General features: G+C 35.3%; 1 protein-coding gene across 1 annotated transcript; it reads left to right on the forward strand.

Moving 5' to 3' along the window:
- Window positions 1–3,243: 3,243 nt before the first annotated feature.
- On the forward strand, window positions 3,244–12,745 carry LOC144956271 (protein FAM8A1-like). Its single transcript, XM_078886734.1, has 5 exons — window positions 3,244–3,670; window positions 8,512–8,638; window positions 9,174–9,300; window positions 11,169–11,326; window positions 12,499–12,745. Exons 1-5 carry the CDS (start codon window positions 3,256–3,258, stop codon window positions 12,644–12,646), a joined length of 975 nt encoding a protein of 324 aa, XP_078742860.1. The 5' UTR covers window positions 3,244–3,255; the 3' UTR covers window positions 12,647–12,745.
- Window positions 12,746–14,135: the final 1,390 nt, after the last annotated feature.

Consider the following 14,135-nt stretch of genomic DNA (forward strand, 5'->3'; position numbering starts at 1 on the left):
TGGATAGAAAGACTATAGCTTTCACTAATCTGCCGACCGATGTCTGTACTTCCTAAAAATTTGAATTTCACAGCATTGGATATATGTGTTGCACAGGTATTATGTTTTGATAAGCTTTCAGACAAGTGTTTCAAATCATCAAATCCTATTGTTGACCAGCAAGATTTTCCTTTAAAGAGAACACAGTAAAAACAAAACAATTTCTTTTTCGCAACGCTTACAGTAAGCTATTTAAATTTTTCAAACCAAGATGTTTTAAACTTTCTTTTATCTTTAACAATAATCAAATCACGAGGCTGGTGTGGTCCAAGACGTTTTATCTCCAACTTTTCATTGAATGAAAAAGTAGACGAATTCCGAAGAAAGATGTTGTCAATTTCATTCATAATTCCCCTTAAATATTTCAACCACAAATAATCACATTCACAATGAAATGGCAATACCCGTAGCTTTTAATTATTCCAAAAGCAATCAAAAATGAATCACGAAAGAGGATACAACTAAAAATAAAGTGACAAGACATAATACAACACCTTGACAATACAAGTCCATTTTGTTCACTCGAGAAATTAAAGAGATGTTTTAACCCCTCAACGGCGAGATTAATATTCTGTTACATTACTGGTTTTCAGTAGTAGTAACTTTAAAGTTTTAATCGAGAAGCAAAAACAGCGATATGACTCGAGTTTCATTCAGAGCTCAAATTGCATCATTTTTGGTGAAAACGATAAAACGTAACATGACGTCAAGTTTGAGTAAATTCGAACTCAATGGTTGATAGGTTAAAGTGGGGAAATTTAATCGCTTGGTGTTGTGTAGGGGACACCGTAAGAAACACAACTGAGATACTACTGCAGTAATCAAAATGCCAAACATCAAACATTTAAAACAAAGGCAGTTGAGTATCTATGTTTTGGTTATGATAAAAGGCGATAATAGGTACCTTCGCCCGGCGGTTTTGGGAGGTTAGAGATGTCAAGGTGACGAGGAATAGTGCTTGTAAAATAAATGATCTTTTTAGTGATAATTGTTATCATTTCTCTTCTCAAACTTAACTTGCAAAAACAACTTGTAAATCAACGGAGTGGTTGTGATGGTGTTGGTGGTAGATATGGTGGGGGTTAGAATTATTGTACCGGTGGTGTAGTGGTTGGAATAGTGGTAGAGTGGTGGTTGTGGTGGAGGAGGAGGAGGAGGAGGAGGAGAGAGGAGGAGGAGGAGAGGAGGAGGAGGAGGGGAGGGGAGGAGGCGGTGAGGGAGGATGTAATTATGGTAGTGGTTTTGGTGGTGCTGTTGGTTAGAATGATAGTTGTGGAGACGATGACGGAAATTATATGATGATGTTGATATTGTTTTTATTGCGATTCTAGTACTTGTAGTTAATGTTGTTGTTATTCTCAATGATGATGATGATGATGATGATGATGATGATGATGATGATCATGATGATGATGATGATGATCATGATGATAATAATAATAATAATAATAAATGTACATTTATGAAGCGCTTGTGCCGAAGCTTCGAAGCGCTTCACATTGACCATCATTAAAAAAAAAAAAATTACATACTGCAGTTTCGGACATACGAACAAAAGTTCACACGCATCCAATTACACACACACACACACACACACACACACACACACACACACACACACAATATATATATATATATATATATATATAATATATATATATATATATATATACACGCATAATGATGATGATGATAATGATAATAATACATGACATTTATAAGGCGCATTTTCATCATTGGGTGATGGTGACAACGACGATGTCGTCGACAATGATGATTACCATACGATATTACAATAAAGACAAAATAATGTCACCAATCTCTCCTCATGCATTCGTTAGACTATCACAATAACGACACTGTTATCCTTGCTCCTTCCCCAACCAACCCCTTGCTTCCCGCCTCTTCATCGCGAACTATCTTATGTAGCCTATGTATTAGATTCAGGACGGGCAAGTACGGAATCTGCCCACCCTTGCCTTAAACGTATTTATTTCCTTACTTAGAATTCAACTCACTCCTTTCTCAGAAGAGTACATCTCATATATTATACTAATTCAGTTGTTGAGATGAGAAAATCAAAATAGTGGTTGTATTTTATATATTTATTGAGTCGTGACTTTCGAATAAAAGTGTTTTGTTTTATTAAAGGGAATAAAATAGAAAATTACATTGTTTTGAAAAAATATTTAGTCTGGCAAAAATTTTCTTTTAAAAATACAGCGGTAATAACTTAAAGAATTTGAAAAAAAACTAACAAATTAATTAGTTTAAAAACAAAAATAAAAATAAAAAGAACGAATAAGTAAACAATTTAATAAATGAGTTTTGAGAAACACTAAAAAAAACGAGAAAAAAAAAAGAAATAATTTAAATGGATAAACAAATATATAAAAACAACATAAATGACTAATAAATTGATATATTAGTAAATTAATACATTTAATTCAATACTGGAACCTTCCCAATGTCATTACATTAATGGTACCACCAGCACAAGTAAGGCAATAAATAAGAAAAAGTTCGTTTGCCAAAAGCTCTATTCAGTGTTCACTGGTTTATAAGGTGGGCTCATTTGAATTAGCCCGACCTAGTACTAGAGAGGCCAGACAGCAAAAATCGGAGTTAGTTCACCGTCAGGCGACGTGACGATGAGATGACGATGTGGGCGGAGTGGTGTGGAGTGGTTGGGGTGGGGGGGGGGGGGGTGATAAAAAGAACAGGAGCATTTCCTGGATTATGCATTACGGGGTGCATGGTGATTCGCAATCTATCAAAAATACACACTAATTGATTTCAGTACGAAGTATCAAGTTTAAGTAGTAACTTTTGAAATTATCTAATTTAAATTTGATTATTTCGGACCTGGTAATACAGCATATAACTTGAAAAAACAGGCTGGTATTTGCCCACCCTGCCCATTATTACCAGCCGTCCCTGGTAGTCATATGGTCACACGACCACATACATTACGGATTTTCACTCATATCAAGGATTAAAAATTGTTAACCCTTGTGTGCATCCCTGGTTAATCATAAACGTTATTTAAAGTTTTATTTTTTTTTTCACAGACATAGAGGCTCACGAAACCTTGTGGTGCGGTTCAATTGGGTTCGACTGTATTGTGAATTTTCTAAAATCAACTCAACAGGGACATTAAATCTTTTGTTTGGATATGTGTGAAATCAATTCAAAGCTAACAACAACAGAACCTGAATGAAACAAATGAAACGCACTTCCATCAAAATGGCATCGTACAATAGTGGTGATTGTGATGAATATGTGCAACACAATAATGAAAACGACCGAAGCGGTGGCATTCGTCAAACCCAACAGACATATAAAAATGCAAGAGAATACGCACAAGCTCTTCGGCCATGGCTCAATTGGTATCATCAAATAAATGCTTTTCAATCATTTTCAATGAATGCGGCGGCGGCTCTTCAAATGCAACATTTTATTCATCTTTCCAGTTGCACAAATACCACATATTGTGCTTCCACTCCACACATACCGAGGTCTAGACCTGATCCATATGCTAGTCGAAGACCCCCGAACTTTGCAAATAGACATGCACCATTTCCAGACGCAGCTAACAATGTACAAAATCAACAGACAAATGATTCTGAAGGTGAGCTCCTTGGCCTTGTCGTCATAATAGTCATTGAGTCATTGTCATTGTCATTGTCATCTCTTGTGATTGTGTTTCTGTGTCTTGTTGTATTGTCTGTGCAGTGTAGTGAGTGGTAGATAATTTCTCTACATTATTTTATATTGTTTGTATTTCCTTCTTTTTTTAAAAAGTCCACTCAGTATTTCATCTCTCTATTTTTTTCGGATTGATTAACTTTAATTTAACTGATTATTTTCACCTGGTAAAGATAGTCTAACAATCACTGTACGGTGAAAATAGTAGCCAATCAGAAGCACTATCATCCACTGAGTCCCTACTACCAACGTGAGCGCTACTACTACCCCCCACTGAGATTTTTTAATAAATATAATTTTATGTCCAACTGCCATGGGTCCCGTTAGCTCAAATGGGATGCACATTTAGCTCGTCATAACAGGCTCTGTGGTTCTACTCCCTGTTGTGACTGTTTTTTTCTCTCCAGATTTTAGGTATTTATTATTGTCTTTATTTGGGCAATCATTTTTATTTTTTGTTTGCCTAAATATTTATTTTTTTTGGTTAAATTTATAAGGCAAAACACGTTTTTTCTTTAGTTAGCCTTTTAAAAAATTTAAAGCTGGATTGTATTACTTTGCGGAAGTTTTTTTTTTTTTTTCATAAAGCAGCTATGAATGTCTACAATGGTGACATTAAAATGTCTATCTTCATTTTTCACCAAAAATTTCTAGCTTTAAAAAAACTGTGATATAGGATATTAATGCAGATTAAATATTTGTGCCTTTTATAATTATGTTTTTAAAAAAATTTCACACGTTATATTAAGACCTGGTATTGATGCTAGTTAAAACTTGTAATATAGGCCTAACTCATGAAAAGTTTTAAGAATTTGGCAGTAAATTTGCCAAAGTTACAAAGTAACTTAACAAACTGTTATCAAATTGAAAATAACTCATCTCGCGAGAACCCAAATGGATACTCGGCTCTAAATATCTGGACACATGGTTATCCAGGGTTTATTCTGAATAACTTTCTACAGTTATCCAGGGTCGACTCTGAATAACTATCTACAGTTATCCAGAGTTGACTCTGCATAACCATTCTGCTTTCGTAATGTCATGGATCAGTCTCATCTTAACAAACACTCACTGCGTTGTACTTGTTGTATGTAGTTGGCTAGATCTAGGGTAGAGTCGTGGGGGATATTCGCCGGTGGGGAAATTCTCCACTTGTCACACCCCTCTCTTTAAATGCAAATAACCCATCTTACCTACTATTGGACGAGTTCAAGTGTCACATCATCCCTTTGATACTCTTTTCATCTATTGTTTTTAATTCACCAATCAGCATTTTATACATTAATATCATGACACAATCGTGTCATTCAACATCATAGCGTGTCTGTCGTTCCTTGCGCCTGATTCATCTGAAATCCAACACCCGCCATTCCAAATTCCTACTTTCACTCGTTGTAGTTTAAAACGTTTTTTCAGCTTAAATCCTTACTCTACAACCTGTTACTTTGATATTGTATGATTTAAACATTATTTTTGACATTCCCATCATTCGCAATAGTTAAAAATATTTGTTTATTTTTTGTTTGGGGGCCCCAATGATATCACTGCTTTTGGGGAAATTCGCCAATAGTATCGGGGAAATTAGCCGTTCTAATCAGGGAAATTTGCTGCTCTGTTTTGTTGAAATATTAAGTAAATGTTTAAAGCGGGTAATGATGATATTTTGACAGATAATTATTTAATAGATTGGTAATGCAGTGTCTGGGTGGCTTTCATAGTGCATAAAAATGTACATAATTAGGATAGTAATGAATATTAGTAATTTCACTGGACTTTATGAACTCATTACTATTATGAGGCAGTTTTTTATATATTGATAGAATAAAATGGTGAGAACAAAGAAAACCCAAAAAGGAAGCAAATAATTAAGAGAAAAATAGGGTAGGGTTGTTCAGCAAAACATAAGATAAGATATATTTTCATGTTTTTGCCTGCCATCATAGTACCATATCGTCATATATAAAACTTGCTGTTGGTCACTAAATACTTTTTGCTTTTTTTGCCATTGTAAATAAATAAAATATATATAATTACTACAAAGCAAATCAAATATAAACATGAGCAAACAAAATAATATCTTAAAAGTACATAAAATTTGCAATAAAAAAATTGTGTTAAAATCGAGCGGCGAATTTCCCCGACAGTGGTGACGAATTACCCCGAACCATGGCGAATTTCCCAGACGAGCATAACAACTTTTAATGCGAAAATAACGTATTACGAATTGAAACACTGAAACAAGTTTAATTGAAAACTTATCACTGATTGGCTGATTGTCTTGATGACCAGTTTCTGTTTTAAGAAAATTGACATTTTGAGACTGAATTAAGTGAAAGAAGTGGAGTGACCACAGGGTGGCGAAGTTCCCTGACTCTACTCCAACTTAAAGGCAACAGTTGATTCCACATAATAATCTGACTCTATTACCGTCTATGTCTATCCTTAATTATAAATTTATTGTATGCTTGACTTAGACAATCATGGGTAAATAAATGACGAGTTAGTCATAGAATTACAATACATGGGTAAATAATACTAATACTAATACACCTGCCTTTACCTACTTATTATGTTTCCAAATACTTAAAAGTTTAGATAGGATGCAGGCATGTATTAGATTAAACCAAAATTGATTTTTAAAAGCTTTTTAATATGATACCTTTCATTTGGATTTGGATAAACGGTTGAAATTATGATGGTTTTACTATATTCAAAATTTACCATTGTAAAAAGCTCAAAATCTGTGACTGGGACAGCCTCTCGATAAGCTGACGACTGATTGAAACAAGTCTTTAAGTGGATAAAAGAGGGTTGTTCATTGGAGGCCAAAATTGAACATACTGAACTGCACCCCCTTCAATCTTGGTGAAATTTGCCATAGGCATAGATAAATGAATTATATAGATGAACTTATTTTATTGTTTTACACTCTAATTTTTGAAAAAGATTACAAAAGTTTTAAAATGCCGTATTTTTCATCAAACTACAATGTTTGATAGAACGTGCCTACATTGATGTCAATGACACCAAAAGCTTGATCTCTACTCTTTAAAATGATACCAGAACCATTAATACTTTGAAAATTATGCAACAGTGATTATGTGAAATTGTGTTAATCAAATTTTAACCTGAACTAGCGCTTCACTTTTCCAATGGCTAATCCGCACCTGTCTGTACACTGGAACCAAACTACCTAATTATAGTTATTTTACGTTAATACATCCTATATGCATTTTAGCATATATATGATATTATAGTTTGAAGGAGTTTAAATTATAGATTGTCTTGCTTTTTCATTATATGTAAGATATAAAACTACTATCCTTTAAACTCCTTCAAACTCAAACTATAATTTATGCTAAATAAAATACATATAGGACAACTTAAAACATGTCCAATAATATATCAGTTTTGCTGTTAGTAAGAAAAAGCTTCAACTTTTAACTGAAAAAATGTAGGTTAGGTAGTTGATATTTAAGTCATCATTGATGTCGTGTGGTTATTTGTGACTTAGCTGTGCACACCTGGCAGCAGCTACTCATGACATTACAAATGTGTTATGATGATCTATCCAAGCTGCAAAGTCCTCACTTCATCACAACACAGCGCTCAACTAGATGCTCTGTATGTGGTTTTGGGCCTTTGTCCACAACGTTTACATGTGAGATAGGAGTAAAATCCCCAACTGATGAAGTGATGATGCCATAAGGCAGGTTCTTGACTGAAATTGATTCACCGCCACCCAGTGCCTCCTATTGCTGATACAAAAGTCCTGCAATTTCTATTCCAGTTTCAAGGAGTCTATATACCTGCCCCCTTGAGGGATTGAATTAATCCAAATAGACTTCCATCTCGTATGCTCAGCCCTGTCCTTAGTCATGGAAGTTAAGTATAAGTATAAGGGTTGCTGGGACTTATTTCAGCTCAAAACAGTGAACCGTTCATTATGCACTTGACTAGGAGTTTCTCCACTCCCTCTCTCGATTTTGTTAAGCCAATCAGTTGTAATTGTCTCCCGCCGGATATCAGGGGGTGGGGGGTGTTGCATTGCTGCCAATATCAGGCCCCATTCTCTAGGCGTTGTTGCCAGCATTCTCGACACTTTGTGCGTGGATTTGCGAGGTTTAGCATCAACCTTCTCAACATTCTTGCTCCTACTCCACACCAGAGTGCAATACTCCACGTGGCTGTCCTGTTTTTGCTCCATGAAAAATTGGTCTCTATGTTGCTGGGTACACAAATGATTTTTAGAAAAGAAAAATGGCATTCAACAAGCAATTCATATTAGGTGAAATGAAAGTTTAATTCCATTAGGTTGTCTTGGGAATTTTAAATGAAGTGCTGTGAAGTCTATTGAAACCAAAACTAGAGATGCCTAAATGAGCCAATAATATGGAGAGATAAATAAAGTGAGTAAATGTGACTCATATGTAAGGGAACAACCAAAAACAAATGACGTTTCTGCCTTTGGCCTTCTTCAAGTAAACACGAAATATATGTATTTACTTGAAGAAGGCTAAAGGCTGAAACGTCGTTCGTCTTTGTTGTTCCCTTATATATGAGTCACATTTACTCACTTTATTTTTCTCTCCATGAAGTCCATTGAGCATTGCAGCATTTACGTTTTATTTATAAATACGATTTTAATGCTTTGAAATAAAATTAAATTGCGCCATGGTTGGTATTTTGTGTGTGACCAAAGACAAAGAGTGTCTCACATTGATTCATTTCAAATCATAATATTAATATTTCTATCTGGCACAGGTGTGCGGATGAAGATCCCTACATTCTGGAAACGTGTTGCAGCAGAGCTGATAGATTTCACCTTCTTGTTTTACATCAAAATGATCATCTCCATTTCCCTGGTGTCAGAGTTCAACCTAGACTATGCGTAAGTGCAGCCTCATTGAATCATTGATTAAGTGACCTTTTTTTTCTTTTTCTTTTTTAAAATTATTATAAATGACTTGTATTCTAGGTAAATTTTGACAAAGGTATGGTGATAATGAGTTTTAGAGCTATTAGTAGTGAAACTGTAAGCTGTTGAAAAAGGAGAAAATATTTTTTCTTTTATACATAGACATTCTTCCCCTCCCTTCCTCTCTCTCTATATATCTCTCTCTCTCTCTCTCTCTCTCTTTCTCTCTCTCTCTCTTTCTCTCTCTCTCTCTCTCTCTCTCTCTCTCTCTCTCTCTCTCTCTCTCTCTCTTTCTCCCCCCCCCCTCTCTCTCTCTGTTTTTTTTTTAATATTGAATTTATATGGATTACAATTGATTTGGTTATTAGTATAAATCAGTTTCTGAAGGATTTCCTGTACTGTCAAAATGTCTGCAAATTAAATATTAATAAAAATATTTGTTACAAAAAAAAACCACCAAAAAACCTATAAACTTATGAGTTATTTTATTTTTCTCTCTTTCACTCAGTTCTTTGATCAATAGTGAGGATTTTCTAGAGAGATTCAATGATTTGGACTATGATAGGGCATTTGCCATCACTTTTGAAGTCATCGCCTTGGAAATCATCAACAGGGTTCTCATCACAATATTTGAGGTATTTATTAAGACACGGCTATGCGGTCTAGTGGTATGACACTCGCTTTCGGATCGGAAAGTCCTGGGTTCGAGCCTCGCTCGGCGCATAGTTGAGTCGTTGAAGAAGGCTCTTTATTCACATTCTCTCACTGTATCATTTCCGAAAAATTATATGTCATTTCCTGGCGGGCCACAGATGCACAAGCCAGAATTATATGTCATGTGTGGCAGGCAACACATTCACAAGGACAGAAATACAAAAGCTTGTTGAGTGTTTGTGAAAAAAGAAACATTCTTTTATAAAAATTCACCTGAGAAATCTCCAACGTTTGCATATTTTGATTCCAAGGCTATGGAGAAATTACCTATAAAAGCCCTGTCCAGGGTTTCACTGCCAGCATGCTGTCCTCCTACACTACAGATTCCACTGAGCTTTTGAATATTACAAGATGTAGAATTGATTTGATTGGGTATTAAAGGATGAATGATTTTGTGTACTTATAATGTCCTTGCATCAATTTGATCTTCTCTTTTGTTTTGTTTTAACTGTTATTACTGTTATATATTTATATTTGCAAAAACAACAGGGTATTTAAATTGACCTTTGTAACCCTTAATGATTATGATATGATTTGATATGAATGATTGGTTCGTTAAAATTCACTGGGAGTTCAAAATGTATCATTTAATCAGACTTAACCTTTTGACTGTAAACCCTAACTTGCTGATTCTTGCAAGTTCTCGGGAGAAGCCGAAAGGCTTGCTAGAATCCTAGTGTCCCAGAATCTGATACTCGTGGGAGGTAACAGTAACAACATTATATAGGAAAAATTTGGTCACCCAGCTCCTGCCTGCTGGAATGCAGCAAGCCAGAATCCATTGAGTACTGTATAATAACTTTGAAAATTATCCAAATACCATGTTAATGGATGCAGAAGGGTTTTGAGCCCGAAACGTCCGTGTTTGGTATTTTGTTGTTTTTTTGGAAGCTGTTCGATTCATTTTTATTTATTTCTTTTTTACAGTCCACAGCTTCTGGTAGTTTAGTATCACTTTCTGTATGATAGAAAACTGTTCATACAAAATATTGAATGTCCAAGTTTTCCAAATTCTGACGTCTCTGGATTTGGATTCTTACCTATATTTTTGTACAGATTTTTTATTCTTTCTTGTGTTCTTAACATTGGAACTGCCTTAAAAATTGAATTGCTCTACATCTGTTCTATTCAGAAAGAAAAACATTGTGTTGAGAATAGAGAGAGTTTGATCTAAAAAAGTAAATACCGTGTCAGTTTTTATTTTTTGGTTGTTTTTTTTTTTTGGTTTCTTGCTGCATAGTATATATGTCAATGCTTAAAAGAAAATAACAAGTTTTTTTTACCTTTTTATTTTCTTTTCTCCTGACTTCAACATATATATTTATATAAGACTTCAGAAGAACACAGGGGAAGAAATGGTAGAGTCACATTTTGATTTTTTTAAAAACTTTATATTTTAATTTTAGATTTATATAAATAATTTGAAGATATAACCATCTTTATTTTTATTAATGTTTTACAATACAGATAAATTCTGTTATCTAAAAATGCTAACGATTAAAACATTCTCTGAAAGATAAATTGATTCCATATACATATGTTCCCCCAACTCATCAAAAATATGAAGTGACTGCTATTTTTTTTGCCCTATGCTCTGTAGATATATATGAAATATTTTTTAAAATGTGCTGATTATAAAATGTGTTGCTATTTGAAAAACAAGAATTATTCTGTATACATTTGTTTTTATCTGTTAGAAGTGAAATTTGTTTCTATAACCGTAGATTAGACATCAGTGGATGTTCATTGGATTTTATTTTCATGAAATCTTTTTTTCTCTTCTCTCAAGACAATGTGCTTGTGTCGAGCGAGAGCCAGGGGTAGAACAACAGGAGCAACGCCTGGCAAAAGGCTGATGGGATTGAGGGTTGTGTCATGTGACACCATTCGACCTCTGGGAAATGGCCATGTCATGGTATCTCCGGCCGGCACAATCAGCGTCAAAAAGTGAGTAGACAGGGTATTGCGTAATTGATAATTGATAAATGCTAGATTGAAAATTTGGTTTGTTTTCCATTACATTTTAAAATAGGAATGGAGTTAGTGGAATTAGAATAGGACTTTTGTGGCACAAACAATTGTTTACGTAAGGAATATGTTGCTTACTGAAAATAGTTTTTTGCAGCGCTGACCTTTGGCTTATGCGTGTATTGTTGTATTTTTGTTCGTTCCTTTATGAGATGAACATTTGAGACTCATTTTATTTGTATGGGATTTTTAGAGAGAATGTTGTTTGATTTCCTGTAAAATATTTTTTGTTTGTTTTGAAATTCAGAGGCAATGATGAGGACATTTAGTAAATGCAGGTTCTGTCTCCTAATCATTGTCATACACTTAATACAAGGAACAACATATTACAGTGGAGAATGAGAGCTTCAGAGCTATTATCAGGCCCATAGAGTTGGAAGTTGATCCCAGTTTTTATCGCGTTAAACAGCCCATGATAATTGCTTGCTACCCTTTAGAGAGGCGTTAAACAGGCCATAATAATTGCTTGCTACCCTTTAGAGAGGAAACTAGTTTATCTCAAAGTACTTGCCACTAGATAGATTAGACCCATCTTCCCAGTCACCGCTGGGTGGAGAGGTAGTATGAAAAAAGTCTCTACTTCACCCAGGATCAATCCCTACCTCTTTACCTGGAAAGCAATTACTCTACCAACTAAAAAAAAAAAAAATTGAGCTTTTATACAGCGCAATATCCACTAGACGTGCTCAATGCGCTTTACCTAGGGGTCCCTGGCCAACAGCAACACATAAAATGTAGAACGTGACGTGACACCTATTAGGCGATATTACACTTTTTTTTCGGACAGAGACAACGCTGTAAACGGCCAGGTACTCGTTTTACTACACCTGAGTACAGTGGAAGAATGTGAGTAAAGAGGAAAGAGCCTTTTCCAAGGACTAAACTATGCGCCGAGCGAGGCTCGAACCCACAACCTTTTGATCCGAAAGCGAGTGTCATACCACAGGACCACATAGCCGCACTAAGCTATGGGGACCCCCGGCTGAGTTGGGAGAAGACTCTCATAAAACTGTTACCACGGCTTTCATGTCCCCCCCCCCCTTTGACAAGCAAACTCTAGTTCAATTACTTCTAACCCGTTTTCTTTCCAGTGCCTTTTTGAGATCAGTGATCAAGAATTTCACCATTGCATTTTTTCTACCCGCCTGTCTGACCTTGTTTTTCTTCAAGCACAACAGGACAGCGTATGACGTGATTGCTCATACCGTTGTGGTGGAGGAGGTGCGTGATGTCAGATGAACGGTGTGGGCCGAAATGTGTGACTGGAATTCATGTGTATTTATTATTTTATTGTTAATGTAATATATGATTGTGATGGTAATATTTACTTTTACACCTGAATGGGGGGGGGGGGGGGGGGGGAGGGGGGGCGGCAGCAGCATAGCTTTACCGTCTGATTTTAAAAATTTAATTTTATTTATTTATTCATTTTTTTGTGTGGGTGTGGGGGGGGGGGGGGGGGGGGTTTCTTTTCCCAATTTTACCCTGTGCCATTGTTGATTCATCAAATGTGATTGCTTTAAAAAAAAAAAAAAAAGAAATTTAAAAACGTAAGCTTTTATTTAGTGCAAATATCAACTTTATATGTTCAAAGTTCTTTACAAGATGTTCCAAGCCAACAGCAACACTTAACATGTAGGATGAGACATCACATCTTGTAGGTTGCTGTCATAATTCTTTTTTTTTTTTTCGAAAAGACAAGAGCTTTTTAAGGCCAAGTACTCATTTTGCACCTGAGTACGATGAGAGAATGTGAGTAAAAAGCCTTTTCCAAAGACTTAACTTTGTACATCCAAGAGTGGGACTAGAATCAGGGACCTATAGGACCAAATGCGAGTATCATACCACTAGACCACATAGACACTAGATCACATAGCCATTAGACCACATAGCCATTAGACCACATAGACACTAGATCACATAGCCATTAGACCACATAGCCACTAGATCTCAAAGCTTCAGAGCCTGATCTTTCATTTGCCGTCTGCCAGTTTGATAGTAATAGTAATATTAATTACATACAAGTAGTGATTAACAGAAGCTTGGATCCTAGTCTACAAAAACCACCTCATTGCTTTTACCTTTACAGTTTCTTTTTTTGTTGTTGTTTTGTTTTGTTTTGTTTGTTTTTAGTTGAAACTGAAATAAAAGTAAATATGTTGCACGTTTCATTTTAAAAATTGGAATTATTGAAAGGGAGAGAACGGTAGGGGCTGCCTGGAGCCTGGGATTGTGAAAATACTAACGATAGAGTGAAAACGGAGAGGCTTCGTATGGGAACAGTACAGGCCACGCTAACATTTCATTCATACTCCAACCACCATTGAGTACAGACGATACAAGATATAGTGCATTTTATTTGTTTTCCTCGTCAATTTGTTTTATTTTCGTGCTGATGAAGGGTTTGTACCTTAAATGTCCATTGTCTGTATTGTTCCCATTCGAAGCCACTCCATTTTCACTATTTCTTTAGTAATTATTGAAGAGGTGATTTTTGTCATAACTGGATAATTTCTCTTTATGTTGCCATTTGAGTGCTCAAATATGAACTTGAAAATGTGTACATTTTTATTGAGGGGAATGTCTTACTCGTTTTAGTTTTTCACAAATTGGTAATCAACGACAAAAAAAACGACTCCCCAAAAAACATGTAGGTATATATTTCAAAATAAGAATCGTAATTGTGGATCTAATAAATCAAGCTTTCATGTTCAGAGTAAAATTGACA

This window comes from Berghia stephanieae, chromosome 11 (genome assembly GCF_034508935.2).
Source record: "Berghia stephanieae isolate SIO BIC M18660-M18661 chromosome 11, UCSD_Bste_1.3, whole genome shotgun sequence".
NCBI classification, from domain to species: Eukaryota; Metazoa; Mollusca; class Gastropoda; order Nudibranchia; family Aeolidiidae; genus Berghia; species Berghia stephanieae.

Excerpts from the sequence above, each read along its gene's own strand:
- LOC144956271 (XM_078886734.1), top strand. The coding sequence starts at position 3,256 with ATGAAACAAATGAAACGCACTTCCATCAAAATGGCATCGTACAATAGT. Across the intron at positions 3,671-8,511 it reads ACAGACAAATGATTCTGAAG|GTGTGCGGATGAAGATCCCT; the intron begins GTGAGCTCCTTG and ends TATCTGGCACAG. Across the intron at positions 8,639-9,173 it reads GAGTTCAACCTAGACTATGC|TTCTTTGATCAATAGTGAGG; the intron begins GTAAGTGCAGCC and ends TCTTTCACTCAG.